This window comes from Geotrypetes seraphini, chromosome 3 (assembly GCF_902459505.1).
Source record: "Geotrypetes seraphini chromosome 3, aGeoSer1.1, whole genome shotgun sequence".
Lineage (NCBI taxonomy): Eukaryota > Metazoa > Chordata > Amphibia > Gymnophiona > Dermophiidae > Geotrypetes > Geotrypetes seraphini.
In genome coordinates, this window is record NC_047086.1 from 406,466,238 (window position 1) to 406,482,199 (window position 15,962).

Here is a 15,962-nt window from a genome sequence, read left to right on the forward strand (position 1 = left end):
AAATTTCTTCTAGAGCCCTAGAATGGTGGGCAACCTAAATGCAGGAGCGCAGAGCCCGCAAAGCCCAAGAGATGTAAGCTGGAGACCTCTACAGGAGACTCGGGGCTGCCTAGTATGGCATTGTCTCTGGAATTTAATTTGCTATGGAGAGCCTTTCATGACAGCCAAAGGGAAGTTGGGCAGTACACTTGAAGGCACACAAGGAGGTGTATACCTCACTGGCAGAAGCTGGCCAGGATATAGGGGACCTTTCCAAGGGAGGATGAAGGGTCTCTTACCATGCCCTTCTGTCTCAGGGCACGCCCTCCTTGTCAAGAGTTGCAGGGTTGTAGACGGGTACGTGTGCGTTAGACCCAGTGATAACCCTCAATCAAGGGGATGATCCCACAATACCCAAGCTGTTCAACTCTCATGGATCTTATTACTGATTCTCTGTGGGAGTTAAATTTACTCCCTGCTTTATAATGAGCAGAATGAGAGCCCAATTTTCTTCATTTCCCTGGCAGTCCTGGCTTGGTAATTTCTTTTTTTTTTTTAATTTCTTTATTCAGTTTTGCATATTACAACAAGTGTATCAGAAAAATTCATATAATCTTATAAATGCACACTTGATTTTCTTCATGAACACTTTAAGTAAAATATATCATACTTATATTCATATTTTATGATTTAAATATTATGTAATACATTTAATAAATATGACAAATGTAAATAAAATGGAAAACCCCCAATCCCTCCCTACCTAGTTCAGAAAATCTAACCTTGGTAATTTTATCAATGGAGCCAGGCTGACCTACGGTGCCTTTCAGAGAGAAATTAAAACTGTACTGTTTGACAGATTCATCTCCTAAACAGAAGCCTCACTAAACTTCCTAAGTTTTATTTTCCCTCTGTCTATTTCTTGTGTAATATGTTGTTCCCTCATTTTCCACATTCTGCAGCTCGTTGATTGTCCAGCTTCTATTCCCTGGGTTGCATACATGAGATCCTTATTTCTTACTTAAGTTTCTTATTTTCCTTTTATCTATTTCTTGTGTAATAAGTTGTACCCTCACTCCTTGCATCCTGTAATTCGCTGATTGTCCAGCCCTTTTCGATGTGAACCACCTAGAAGTCATCTGACTATGGTGGTATAGAAGAATAAAGTTATTATTATTATTATATTAATGTATTGATCATGGAGCACAGGGATGCTCCTGAAGGGTCCCTTGAAGTAGCCAGGACTGCTGACAGGATAGCATAAACCCAAGTGTTGGACTGGTCTGGAGTAATTGGGGGGGGGGAATTAGCAGGTAAGAACTAATTTTACCCTTTTAGCTTCATGTTCAACATTAGCAGCAAGTGCAGGGTTTAATCTGCACTGTGGTTTTCTTGTGCCGACCTGCAGGTGTTCTGCAGCATTCTTTGAGGAGGAGAGATCTGCTTTAAAACAGAAACGGCAGAAAATTCGCCTTCTGCAGCAGAGGAAGGTGGCAGACATATCGCAGTTCAAAGACCTTCCAGAAGAAATCCCTTTACCACTAGTTATAGGAACAAAAGTCACAGGTACATTTTTAATCTAATATTTTGAGCTCCTGTGGATTGCTTTGAATAGACTGGTGTTAGAGGCTTGTAGTATTTTCTTACTGGGATGTTTCTTTGGGATCAGGTAGTTAACAAATTCTTGAAAATGCAGATTGTTACATAACTTAACCTGTCTCGTTTTTCTCGGATATTATTTTGCTTGGAATATGCTGTCTTAGGAATGGAGGATATTTTTTCCCACACTGTACTGATAACTTGTTTTATTCTCTCCTTATACCGAGGAGTTTATTATTCAGGAGTTTTAAAAAGAGCAACCTACTCTACTCATACTTCCACTTTCTCAGAAATGGGAAATATCTTCAAGGACCACTGCAAAATTCTAATAAAAGGTTATCTGATTAATCTGAACAACTTTCGTATCAAAACAGATGTAATTTTATCAGTGCTGACTCATAGCCAATAAGAAAACATATAGGTAACAGGAACATCACAGTAAACCCTAGAGGACCCTTTTTTACATCACAGCTATCTATTGTATATAGTCTTATGTGAAAATGCATGAATGTGACATGAATGTTGTAATGGCGGTTAAAATTTAAGGACTTGATTTTATCCCTATTGAGCAGGGGTGTCAAAGTCCCTCCTTGAGGGCCACAATCCAGTCGGGTTTTCAGAATTTCCCCAATGAATATGCATGAGATCTATTTGCATGCACTGCTTTCATTGTATGCTAATAGATCTCATGCATATTCATTTGAGAAATCCTGAAAACCCAACTGGATTGCAGCCCTCGAGGAGGGGCTGTGACACCCCTGGTATAGAGCAAAGTGCAAGCTTTAGTGATATCCCACTGAGTTTTCAAATTGATAATCACCTTTTCCTCTCCTTTGGTTGGTAAAGTATTTGGAAAACTTCTTCAAAGACTCATGCCCAAATTCACTAAAGATAGCGACTCATCGCTGTTGGCTGATTCTCTGGCCGATTTTCAAAAAGTGATTGATTCATTATCAAGTTTGCATGCAAATGACTTGCTCTTCGCTTGGGAGGGGCCTGAGGCACTTGAGCCAATCAGGGACTTCCTTAGGGAGGAGCCTAAGGAAGTCCCTGATTGGCCATTGTTTTGGTGAGAAATCTCCATAGACGTGGTGCTCTGAATGGAAATATGATCATATCTCAAATATTGGGTCAAGACCATGCCCTTTTTTTTTTTTCAAGTACTTACCTTCTCATGGCCTGTCTGAATTTCAACACATGCATCATACTCTGGCCCAACTTCACATTCATATGTTTCAAGCGGCATATGATGCCTTTGAGATGTCTTCACGGGTCACTACTTTCTCAGTGGCCATGTGGCGCTTGGCTTGGTTGTGCATTGTGGATATGGACCCTAATCTCCAAGATTGATTGGCAAACATCTCATGCCAGGGGAATGAGTTCTTTGAAGAATCCACTGAGGCTGCTTCAAAACGATTTTCTGAACATGAAAAATTGTTTGCATTGTTGGTTAGACCAGTCTAAACCCTCTACTACTAGAGGTTTCAAGCCCTCTTCATCTTACGAGAGGTGTTAGCCTCCAAAGTCGGTACCATATTCCAGGCCACTGCCTAAGAAACAACCGTAACAACAGTGTCAGTGGAAACCTCAGACTCCAGCTGCGGCCAAGCCTGCACAGTCTTTTTGACCATCTCAGCCAGAGCAGAACCTCAGTCCCATTGTCTCTGTCTTCTCCTCTTCCCATCGGGGGGTCGTTTCCACCATTATTATCACAAATGGGAACTCATCACTTCCAACCTCTGGGTGCTCTCAATCATCAAAGAAGGTTACTCTCTTCACTTCCTTCAGATTCCATTAGATCACCCACCAAAAGTCTCCTTCCAATTCCTCGCAGACCCCCCTTCTCCAGGAAATACAGGTTCTGCTCACTCTCAATACCATCAAGAGGGTCCCCCTGGAACAGTAGGGCACGGGGTTTTACTCCCGTTACTTCCTTGTTCCAAAGAAGACGAGAGGCCTGTGACCAATATTAGATCTCAGAGCTCTCAATAAATTTCTAGTCAAAGAAAAGTTTTGGATGCTGTCCCTGGCATCTTTGTATCCCCTGCTAGATCACAATGATTGGTTATGCTCTCTGGATCTCAAGGAGGCTTACACATGCATTTCCATTCATCCAGCCTCTCGCAAGTTCCTCAGATTTCGGGTGGGAAATCAGCATTATCAGTACAAAGGGCTATCTCTTGGCCTGGCTTCATCTCCCAGAGTTTTCACCAAGTGCTTGGTCGTAGTGGCAGCAGCACTCAGAAGTCACAGATTTCAGGTTTTCCCATACCTGGACGACTGGCTCATCAAAGATACAGCAGCTCAAGGAGTTACTGTAGCGACCTAACAGACTATTTGGTTTCTGCAAAGTTTGGGATTCAAAATCAACTTTCCCAAAATCTCAACTGCAGCCCTCTCAAACTCTGCATTTCATTGGAGCTCTTCTAGACACTGTGCAGCTCAGAGCTTTTCTTCCTAAACAGCATCAGGATGCCCTCCTGCAACTTTGTCAAAAGGTGTTGGCTCTCTCGTCAATCTCAGCGACACACATGATGATTCTCCTGGATCACATGGCCTCTACAGTTCGTGTGACTCCTTTTGCCGGACTTCACCTTTGCATTCCTCAGTGGACCCTGGCCTCTCAGTGGTTACAGTCTGTTGATCCGCTCTCTCAGCACGTTGTAGTAACATCTTCTCTATGGCAATCTCTTCAATGATGAATGCTTTCATCCAATCTATCCAGAGGGTTGCTGTTTCAGAACACCCCCTCATCAGAAGGTTCTCATAACACTCATCAACTTACGCTTGGGGGGCTCATCTAGATGGTCTCCATACTCAAGGGCATTGGTCCGCCACAGATCATCGAAATCACATCAATCTGTTTGAACTCAGAGCGATCTTCAATGCTCTCAAAGCTTTTCAGCATCTTCTTCACGATCAAGTAGTACTCATTTGTACAGACAATCAAGTAGCCATGTACTACGTGAACAAGCAGGGAGGAACAGGATCTCTACCTCTGTGTAAAGAAGCTCAGAAGATTTGGAATTGGGCAATTCCTCACAACATTTTTCTTAAAGCTGTCTACATTCAAGGGGCGGAAAATTCTCTGGCGGACAAATTGAGTCGTCTCCAGCAACCTCACGAATGGACACGTAATTCTCCGTCTCTCAATCACATTTTCTCCCAGTGGGGTGGACTCCCCAAGTAGATCTGTTTGCGTCCCCCCACAACAAACTGCCTTAGTTCTGTTCCAGAATCTACTCTCCACATCGTCTGGAAGCAGATGCGTTTCTCCTGGAATGGATTGACAAATTCCTGTATGTCTTTCCTCCATTCCCTCTCATTTTCAAGACACTTGTCAAAATCAAACAAGAACATGCCACCATGATTCTAATAGCTCCTTGGTGGCCCAGATAACCTTGATTCTCCCTTCTACTTCAACTCAACAGCAGGGAACCACTACTTTTACCAGTTTTTCCCTCTGCTTGCACAGAGTCACGGTTCTCTTCTTCATACCAACCTGCAGTCTCTACTCTCTACACCTGACAGCTTCGTACCTCTCGACATGATTTCAAACCTGCAGTTTTCTCGATCTGTCAGAGACATTTTAGATGCTTCCAGAAAACCTGTCACCAGCAGAAGTGGACTAGGTTTTCTGCTTGGTGCTATCTTCATCACAGGGAGCCTCAGTCTGCCTCCTTTTCTTTGGTTCTGAATTACCAATTTCATTTATCTCAATCTGGACTCAAGTCCACCTCCATTAGAGTTCATCTCAGTGCAATTACTCCTTTCCATCAGCCACTAGACGGGAAACCTCTCTGTTCATCCTGTGGTTTCCAAACTTATGAAAGGACTTTTCAGTGCAAACCACCTCCAGCAGTTTGAGATCTCTTGCTAAATTGATGAAGCCTTCATTTGAACCAATGTCGACGGCTCATCTCAAATATCTCACTTGGAAAGTAGTGTTTCTCATTGCTCTCACGTCTGCTCTCAGTTAGTGAGCTACAAGCTTTGGTAGCGAATCCACCTTTCACAGTATTCCATCATGACAAGGTGGTACTCCGCACTCATCCAAAATTCTTACCAAAGGTTGTTACAGAATTTCGTCTCAATCAATCAATTGTACTTCCAGTATTTTTTTCCAAAGCCTTATTCTCATCCTGAAGAATCAGCTCTTCATACTCTGGATTGCAAACGTGCTTTAGCCTTCTATTTGCAAAGGACTAATTCACATAGATCTTCTCTACAACTTTTTGTCTCCTTTGATACAAACAAGTTTGATCAGCCCGTTTCCAAGAGATCAATCTCCAATTGGCTGACTGCTTATATCTGGTTTTGCTATGCTCAGACTGGTCTGCAACTAGAAGGTCGAATCACAGCCCACAAAGTTAGAGCTATGGCAGCTTCTGTCGCTTTCCTTAGATCTACTCCTATTGAGGAAATCTGCAAAGCTGCCACTTGGTCCTCGGTTCATAAATTCACCTCACTTTACTATCTGGATTCATTTTCCAGATGGGATGGCCACTTTGGTCAAACAGTATTACAAAATTTATTCTCTTAAATCACTAACACTCCCACCATCCCATTCTGATTAGCTTGGAGGTCACCCACATGTGAGAATATGCTGCCTGCTTGTCCTGGGATAAAACATAGTTACTTACCGTAACAGGTGCTAGCCAGGGACACCAGGCAAATATTCTCACAACCCACTCACCTCCCTGGTGAACTGAGGATATGGGTGCCCTACGTTGGGCAGGAAGGCACTCGTACATGCACGGTGCGGCAGATGCGAACTTTCAGAAGTTCTTCAAGCAAAATTGCTTGTCAGCTGTCCACATTGGGGCTCCGTGGATGACGTCACCCACATGTGAGAATATCTGCCTGCTGTCCCTGGATAACACCTGTTATGGTAAGTAACTGCTTTTTCACTCGGAGAATAGCTGATTTTAAGAAAGGTTTGGACAAATACATGGGGGAAGCCACTGCTTGCCCTAGATCGAAAGCATGGAATGTTGCTACTCCTTGGGTTTTTGCCAGGTACTAGTGACCTGGATTGGCCACCGTGAGGATGGGCTACTGAGCTTGATGGACCTTTGATCTTACTCAGCAAGGCTAGTCTTATGATGTTATGATTTTCTTAATAATCAATTTTAATGGACTCCCCAGGCCTTTCTACCCCTGAATCATGCCAGTTTTGTTCTGGATGGCCAGCTGAGATACACCCATGTGACACGGTGCATGTGAGGAGGAGGAGGGCGGGAACACTGGACTTAGCCCCCTCTGTTCCCTCCAGAGTCTCGAAGTCACAGAAAGCTCAAATGTTGGGTTAAAAATTCCTCCTAGAGTTCTCAAATTGCGACTTGGCATCATCAGTGAAACACAGATGCACAGACATCTCGGTACCCGTGAGGAGACAAGAAATGTCCCTGTGGAGGTCCTTAAGAGATCTAGTTCAGGGATTTGACTCTGATTTTGTGATTGTAATGCTTGATGTTTATATTAAATATTCAGGGTCATCTGCAGAGCCTGGAAGTACACCATTGACTGTTCAGGGAGATGTACACCATTGACAGTTCACTTACAGAACACTGGTCCATTGCGGAAAGGTATTCTGCAGGAACCAGAGATCCATTGCACACAGTTCTCTAGGAGTCACACAGACTCAGGTAGGAAATGCCTCACAGGGACTTAGCAAACACAAGGTGTGGAGGGCCATGTATGTTAATGCACACAGTTTAGGCAATAAAATTCTAGAACTGGAAACTGAAATAAGGGATGCCAACCTTGACATGGTGGCGATATCCGAAACTTGGTTCACGGGCTCACATGGGTGGGATATGGCTATACCGGGGTACAATTTACTTCGTCAGGACAGAGAGGGCAGGTTAGGTGGAGGGGTAGCACTATACATTAAAGAGGACATCAAAACCACCAGGATAACAGATGTCAAGTACACCGGGGAGTCCCTCTGGGTAAATCTGGCAAGAGGCGGCAAAAAAATGCCTGTATCTAGGTGTGGTATACAGACCCCCCATGACAACTGGAAGACATGGACGCAGAATTAATTGAAGACATAGAGAATATCACTCTACGGGGCGACACTGTACTGCTAGGGGACTTCAACATGCCTGATGCAGACTGGAACACATTTTCAGTGACAACCAGCAGCAGCAGGAGGCTATTATCCTCCATAAAGGGAGCACATCTCAAACAGATGGTAATGGAGCCCACTAGGGCACAGGCAATTCTCGACCTGGTACTTACATTACATTACATTACATTAGGGATTTCTATTCCGCCTGTGCCTTGCGGTTCTAGGCGGATTACAATATAGAAGATATCTGGGCATTTCCAGTAGAATTACATTACAGGATAAGAGTAAGTTACAGGAACCGTAAAGAATTATGATACTTCAATTTCACGGAAGATAATACATATCACAGAAGATAATACATATCACAGAAGATAATACATATCAACTGAAACAAGTTAAGTCAGGTGGGGTGTAAAAGAGTTACAGTAATTCTAGATCACAGACAAAGAGATACTATAGGTGGGTGTTTCCAAAGGCGTTGATTGGGAACTCATTGGATGGTGGTTAGAGTGATGGGAGATATTTTTTGAACAGTAGTGTTTTTATTTCTTTACGGAACTCTTTTATGTCTGTTGTTTTGGTCAGTAGTTTTGAGATGTCAGAGTCAATTTTAGCTGCCTGTGTCCCCAGAAGGTTGTCGTAAAGTTTCTTACGACGAGTACCGTTGAGAGGTGGGTAGGTGAAAAGGTTCTGTGTTCTCCTTCTTCTGGGTGAGAGGTAGTAGTGAAAACGGTTGTTTAGGTAGCTGGGTGCCGTGCCGTGGGTTACTTTGAAAAGGAGACAGTAGAGTTTGAATTGTGTTCGTGCTTTTATTGGTAGCCAGTGAGATTCTAAGTATGCATTGGTAATGTGGTCGTGTTTGTTGAGTGAGTATATGAGTCTGAGGGCTGTGTTCTGGATGGTCTGTAGTTTTTTTATTGTGTTGGTAGGGCAAGGTAAGTAGAGGCTGTTGCAGTAGTCTACGATACTTAGCACAAGGGATTGGACAATGATCCTGAATTGGTCTTTATTAAAGAATTTTCTGATTTTTCTTAGATTTCGCATTGTGAGGAATGCTTTTTGGGTGATTTTATGGATTTGTGTTTGCATTGTGCAGCATCTGTCTAAATGTATACCTAGGATTTTGAGGGAGCTCTGTATTGGGTACTTGATTGAGTTTACTTCCAGTTCTGTTAGGGATGGTTTTTTGTCCTTCTCTAGTAGTAGGAGTTTAGTTTTGTCTGGGTTCAGCTTCAGCTTATGATTTGTCATCCATTTTTCTACTGTTTCCAATGTGGTTTTCAGGCATCCTGTGGAGATTGGGTTATGGATGTTGAATGGAAGGATGATGGTTATGTCGTCCGCATAGCTGAAAGAAGTAATGTTTAGGGCGTCCAGGGTGGTGCCTAGGGAAGCTATGAATAGGTTGAAAAGTGTGGGAGAGAGGGGAGAACCTTGTGGCACTCCGCATGGGTTGGACCATGGTTCAGATAGAGTGTCTTTTGACTTGACTCTATATGTTCTTGTTTTAAGGAAGCCTTGGAACCAGTTGTGAACTTTACCTGAGATTCCTATTGCGTCTAGTGTCTGGAGAAGTATGGAGTGGTCCACTAGATCGAAAGCAGCTGAGAGATCAAATTGGATGATTAGCAGTCTGTTTCCTTGGCTGAGGTGTCTTCGAGCTATGTCTAGTAAAGATACCAGAAGAGTTTCTGTACTGTGGTTGGTTCTGAATCCGGATTGGGATGGATGTAGGATGTTGCGGGCTTCTAGGTACATGGAAAGTTGTTGTGCTACTAGCCCTTCTATTATTTTGACGTATGTTGGGATAGAAGCGATTGGTCTGTAATTTGATGGGTTATTTATTAGGCCTTTGGGGTCTTTCAGTATAGGCGTAATTATGATTTCACCAAGGTCTAGTGGGAACTGGCCTTCCCTGAGTGTGGTTTGCAGCCACAGCGTGTAACTAGCTTTGAAATTGGTGGAAGCTGTTGCTAGTAGGTATGGTGGGCAGTTGTTCAGATCACATGAGGATTTGCAATATTTTTTGTAGAGCCTGTCCAGTTCAGACCACTGGGTTGTAGGGAAGTTGGTCCAGGACCTGTCTGCTGATATGGCTTCATCTGTTGTAGGTTTTATTAGAATCTCGTCTATGTTGTTTTGTGAGTTATTGAATGTTGTTCTGATTGTGATGATTTTATTTTTGAAGTGATCTGCTAATTGAGAGGCTGTAGGTGTTAGGTTTCCCTGGGTGGCTAGACATTGTTTGGTGTCGGTAAGATTTCTTACTAGGTTGAAAAGTTTTTTTGTGTCTGGTTTGTCAGTGCCTATGAGGTTGGAGTAATAGTCTTTTCGTTTTTCCTTCAGTTTGATTTTGTATAGCTTGATTTGGGTTTTCCATTCTGTTTTGGTATTATCTTGTTTCTGTTTTTTCCATGCCCTTTCTAGTTGTCTGCATTTCCTTTTTTGTTGTAGGAGTTCAGTGTCAAACCATTTATCTGATTGTCTACATATTTTATTTTTTGCTTTTAGTGGTGCTAGTTTGTTCAAGGTCGATTCGCTGAGAGATCGCCAGGTGTTTATGAATTCTCTAGGGTTGCTGGAATCTATTGCTGGGTCCACTGTGCTCCAGAATGTGTTGGGGTCGATTTTCTGTCTGATCATAAAGCTTGTTTTGGGAGGAGTGGGTTTATTTTTGTTATGCTCCCAGTTGATGGTGAAGTTGTATTTGTAGTGGTCTGACCATAGGGTAGGTTGCCAGGCACCGTTGGTGATTTGGATAGTTTGTGTGTTGAGATTTGGGGATGAGTATGCTGCAATATCGAGTTGATGACCTTTTTCGTGTGTTGGTTCAGGATTGAGGATCTGGTACGATAGGGTATTGAGGTAAGATAGAATATCTACTACTTGTTTGGAGGTGTGGTCTTCTAGGTGGAGGTTTAAATCACCAAGGATCAGGTTATTTGTAGAGGAAAGAGAGTTCTGGAGGATGAACTCTTCTAGTTCTTGTTTAGTGGTGTTCCATTTTCCTGGGGTGATGTAGCATAGAAGGCAGTTTAGATTACCTGTAAGGGTGGTGTCAGAAAGTTGGCAGGCTAGAAGGTCTAGATGAGGGGTGGAATGCTTGGCTAGGACTTTGATGTTGAAGTTGTTTTTTACTATGATTGCTAGCCCTCCTCCTCTTCTATTAGCTCGGCATACTAATTCAATTTTGTATCCGTTAGGACAAATTTCAATAATGTGAGGGTCTGTGTCAGATGTGAGCCAGGTTTCAGTAAGGAAGAGGCATCCTAGATCATCTTTGATCAGCCAGTCTGATTAGTTCTGTTTTTGGACTTACCGATCGTATATTTAAGTATGAACATGCTGTTGATGTGATTTTTATGAGAGGGATAGGGGTGGGAGCTATATTTGATAGTATTTTTTGTGATGTCTGAGGTCTTTGTGAGTTTGTCTTGGCTTTTGTTGTATGTCTTTTTCCCCAGATTGTGGGTATGCTTACTTGGTTGGGTGATGAACAGAGGATCAAGGTTCTAGGGGTTTGGAGTTTCCTGGTTTGTAGAAAGGATTTGTGTGGTACTGTTATGATTGGGATTGGCTGTGTGTGGTATCCTGCTATTTTCCATTTGTCTGTGAAGAGGGATAGCAGTAGTAGAGCAAGGATGAGTTTGGGTGTGCTTGTATCCATTGTGTGAGTGGTAGATAGTGGTTGTTATGGGATTAGCTGGTACTTTAGAGGGCCTCGGTATTTAGGCTGGTCAGTATGTTGTTTGTAGGTTGAGCCACCTAAGTGATTGGTTGTTTAGTTTTGATAGTAGTGTTCTGGAATGATTTCCAGATAGTGTTAGGTGGCTATTCTCACTCACCTCTAAGTTAACTGGTGTTGGCAGCTTCTATTTTCCGGAAGTCGTCCCTACAGTCGCTTGCGCCGTTAGTGCTAAGAAATTTAACTGGCTCCCTTGCTGGGCAGGAGAGGGGCGGAGCAGGGCTCCCACGCTAACCTCTCTCAGGATCGGGTCCGGGACTTTGAAGATCCTGCTGGTGTCTGGTAAGGGGCCCGATTGAAGCTGTGCGCCGTTAGCGCTAAGAAATTTAAATGGCTCCCTTGCTGGGCAGGAGAGGGGCGGAGCAGGGCTCCCACGCTAACCTCTCTCAGGATCGGGTCCGGGACTTTGAAGATCCTGCTGGTGTCTGGTAAGGGGCCCGATTGAAGCTGTGCGCCGTTAGCGCTAAGAAATTTAAATGGCTCCCTTACTGGGCAGGAGAGGGGCGGAGCAGGGCTCCCACGCTAACCTCTCTCAGGATCGGGTCCGGGACTTTGAAGATCCTGCTGGTGTCTGGTAAGGGGCCCGATTGAAGCTGTGCGCCGTTAGCGCTAAGAAATTTAAATGGCTCCCTTGCTGGGCAGGAGAGGGGTGGAGCAGGGCTCCCACGCTAACCTCTCTCAGGATCGGGTCCGGGACTTTGAAGATCCTGCTGGTGTATGGTAAGGGGCCCGATTGAAGCTGTGCGCCGTTAGCGCTAAGAAATTTAAATGGCTCCCTTGCTGGGCAGGAGAGGGGCGGAGCAGGGCTCCCACGCTAACCTCTCTCAGGATCGGGTCCAGGACTTTGAAGATCCTGCTGGTGCCTGGTAAGGGGCCCGATTGAAGCTGTGCGCCGTTAGCGCCAAGAAATTTAAATGGTTCCCTTGCTGGGCAGGAGAGGGGCGGAGCAGGGCTCCCATGCTAACCTCTCTCAGGATCGGGTCCGGGACTTACCAACGGGGAAAGCGTCTCAGGGGTCTCGGTAGGAGATACGCTAGCCTCCAGCGACCATAACATAGTATGGTTCAACCTTAGGAAAGGCCTTCCTAAATCAATCACAAAAACAAAGGTACTCAATTTCCGGGGCACTGACTTCGCACGCATGGGAGATTTTATCCATCGGACGCTGCAGGACCAAGCAGAGACCAGTAATGTGGAAGCTATGTGGTCGTCCCTGAAATCATCCATACACGAAGCAACTAGTCGCTACATAAAATCAGTAGATAAAAGGCAAAGAAACAATAAACCCCAATGGTTCACTAAGGAGATCTCGTACCTCGTTAACAGAATAACAACAAACCCACGCCACACACAACAAGCTTCAAGTCCAGAAAGAAAATCGAACCTACCACATTCTGGGACACAGTAGACCCAGAAATAGACCTAAACAATCCCAAAGGATTCATAAACACCTGGTGCTCCACAAGTGAATCCGCTTTAAACAAACTAGCACCACTAAAAACAAAAAATAAAATATGCAGACCATCAGACAAATGGTTTGACGCCGAACTCCTACACCTAAAAAGACAATGCAGACAATTAGAAAGGACATGGAAAAAACAGAAACAAGACCACACCAAAACAGAATGGAGACACCAAATCAAACAATACAAAATCAAACTGAAGGAAAAAAGAACAGACTACTACTCCAAACTCATTGGCACCGATAAACCGGACACAAAAAAACTTTTCAACCTTGTCAGAAATCTCACTGATACCAAACCCCACCTCGCCACCCTAGGAAACCAAACTCCACCAGCCTCCCAACTAGCGGATCATTTCAAACACAAAATCATCACAATCAGATCCACATTCAACAACTCTCGAAACATCTTAGAAGAGATACTAACAAAACCCACAAAAGACGAAGCCACTTCAGCAGATAGGATCTGGACCGACTTCCCAACGACACAATGGTCAGACCTAGACCGGCTGTACAAAAAATACAGCAAATCTTCATGTGATTTGAACAATTGTCCTCCTTATCTACTAGCTACAGCGTCCACTAAATTCACAGCTGGTCTCACGCTATGGCTGCAAACCACCCTAAGGGAAGGTCAGTTCCCCCCGGAACTTGGCGAAATCATAATTACTCCCATACTAAAAGACCCCAAAGGCCCAATAGACAGCCCAACAAATTATAGACCAATCGCTTCTATACCTCTATACGTCAAACTCATAGAGGGTCTAGTAGCACAATATCTCGCCAATTACCTAGAAGACCACCACATCCTACACCCTACTCAATCCGGATTCAGAACCAATCACAGTACTGAAACACTTCTGGTTTCCCTACTAGACATAGCCCGTCAGCACCTCAGCAAAGGAAATAAGTTACTAATCATCCAACTCGATCTTTCAGCAGCATTCGACTTAGTTGACCATTCTATACTACTCCAGATACTAGATGCCATAGGAATATCAGGTAATGTTCTCAACTGGTTCCAAGGATTCCTCAAAACAAGATCATACAGAGTCAAGTCAAATGGTCTTCTATCCGACTCATGGTCAAATCCCTGCGGAGTTCCACAAGGATCCCCTCTATCGCCCATACTTTTCAACCTCTTCATAGCATCCCTAGGCACGGCCCTAGACGCCCTAAACATTACATCCTTCAGCTACGCGGATGATATAACCATCCTCCTCCCCTTCGACATTCAAGACCCCACCTCCAACGGACGCCTGAAAACAACATTGGAAACTATAGAAAAATGGATGACGAACCACAAGTTAAAACTGAATGCGGAGAAAACCAAATTCCTACTACTAGAGAAGGAACAAAAACCATCCCTAACAGAACTAGATGTAAACACAATCAAATATCCAATACAGAATACTCTCAAAATTCTGGGAACACACCTAGACAGAGGCTGCACAATGCAAACACAAATACACAAAACCATAAAAAAAGCATTCTTCACCATGCGAAACCTAAGAAAAATAAGAAAATTATTTTCCAAAGAACACTTCAAGATCATTGTACAATCCCTCATACTCAGCTGCTTAGATTACTGCAACAGCCTCTACCTACCTTGCCCAAATACTATGATAAAACAACTACAGACCGTTCAGAACACAGCTATCAGACTCATCTACTCGCTCAGCAAATTCGACCACGTCACACCCGCCTATGTAGACTCTCACTGGCTTCCGATAAAAGCAAGAACTCAATTCAAACTCTACTGCTTACTTTTCAAAGTAACCCATGGTATGGCCCCCAATTACCTGAACAACCGTCTTTGCCGCTACCGACTACCCAGATCAAGAAGAACTCAGAATCTTTTCACCTTCCCCCCTCATAATGGTACCCGACGTAAGAAACTTTACGACAGCCTTCTAGCAACTCAGGCAGCGAAAATTGACTCCACCATCACCAAACTGATGATCAAAACAACAGACATCAAAGTGTTTCGGAAAGAAATCAAAACATTTCTTTTCAAAAAACACGTCCTTACTTAATATTCCCCTCCCCAATCACACATGCACTCTCCCCAGCAAATAACACACTAGTCATCCCCTTGAACCTCATTTACCAAAAATATCCAAACTCCTAAATATGCATCTCCCTTAGGTATCCATTTAACCTTCTCCTAAATAAGCATCTCCCTTAGGTATCCACTCAACTGATTCCTTCAAAGTTAGGTATCTTTCTTCAGTTGCCTATATTGTTTTCCCCACTGAACCTTGTAACTACTTGAACCCTGTCAAGCTATTCTATCGATAAATCCAGATATCTTATACTTGTATTTCTATACCACAACATGTAATTTACTTAAATCGTTGTAATGTAATTCTCTCGGTAATGTCCTGATCTCTTTTAACTGTAATCCGCTTAGAACCGCAAGGCACAGGCGGAATAGAAATCACAAATGTAATGTAATGTAATGTTAAGAAGAAGAAAAAAGCATTTCTTTCCTACAAGCGAACACAGAAAAGAGAAGCCAAAGTAGAATATAGGACCAGGTCTGCAGCGGTCAAAATGGCAGTTAGGGAGGCCAAACTTCGAGTGGAAGACACTCTGGCAAAAAACATTAAGAAAGTGGACAAATCCTTCTTCAGGTATATTAGTGATAGGAAAAGGAACACGGATGGGATAGAACACCTTAGACGACCGGACGGAAACTACGTGGTAGTGGATTCCGAAAAAGCCGAACTACTAATGAATACTTCTGCTCAGTCTTCACCTGCGAGGCACCGGGACACGGACCACAGTTGAAGGCAAAACAAAACGTGGAAGACCCGTTTCAGAATTTTGAATTCACACCAGGAGACGTCTACAGCGAACTGACAAGACTCAAGGTGAACAAGGCCATGGGACCGGACAATTTACACCCTAGAGTGCTCAGAGAATTGAGAGATGTTCTGGCGGAACCGTTGGCCGTGCTCTTCAATCTCTCACTAAGTACCGGGAAAGTTCCTTTGGACTGGAAAACAGCTAACGTCGTTCCTCTGCATAAAAAGGGTTGCAAGGCAGAGGCTGCGAACTACAGACCGGTGAGTCTCACTTCAATAGTGTGTAAACTC

General features: G+C 43.7%; 1 protein-coding gene across 6 annotated transcripts in view; it reads left to right on the plus strand.

Annotated features, from left to right (window-relative positions):
- Nucleotides 1–15,962, plus strand: part of LIN9 (lin-9 DREAM MuvB core complex component) — a 234,035-nt gene that overhangs the window by 120,718 nt on the left and 97,355 nt on the right. For all 6 annotated transcript variants that reach the window (XM_033939856.1, XM_033939857.1, XM_033939858.1 and 3 more), the window contains one exon: nucleotides 1,388–1,545. In XM_033939856.1, the coding sequence (XP_033795747.1) occupies nucleotides 1,388–1,545 (158 nt within the window). The remainder of the gene's footprint in view (nucleotides 1–1,387; nucleotides 1,546–15,962) is intronic.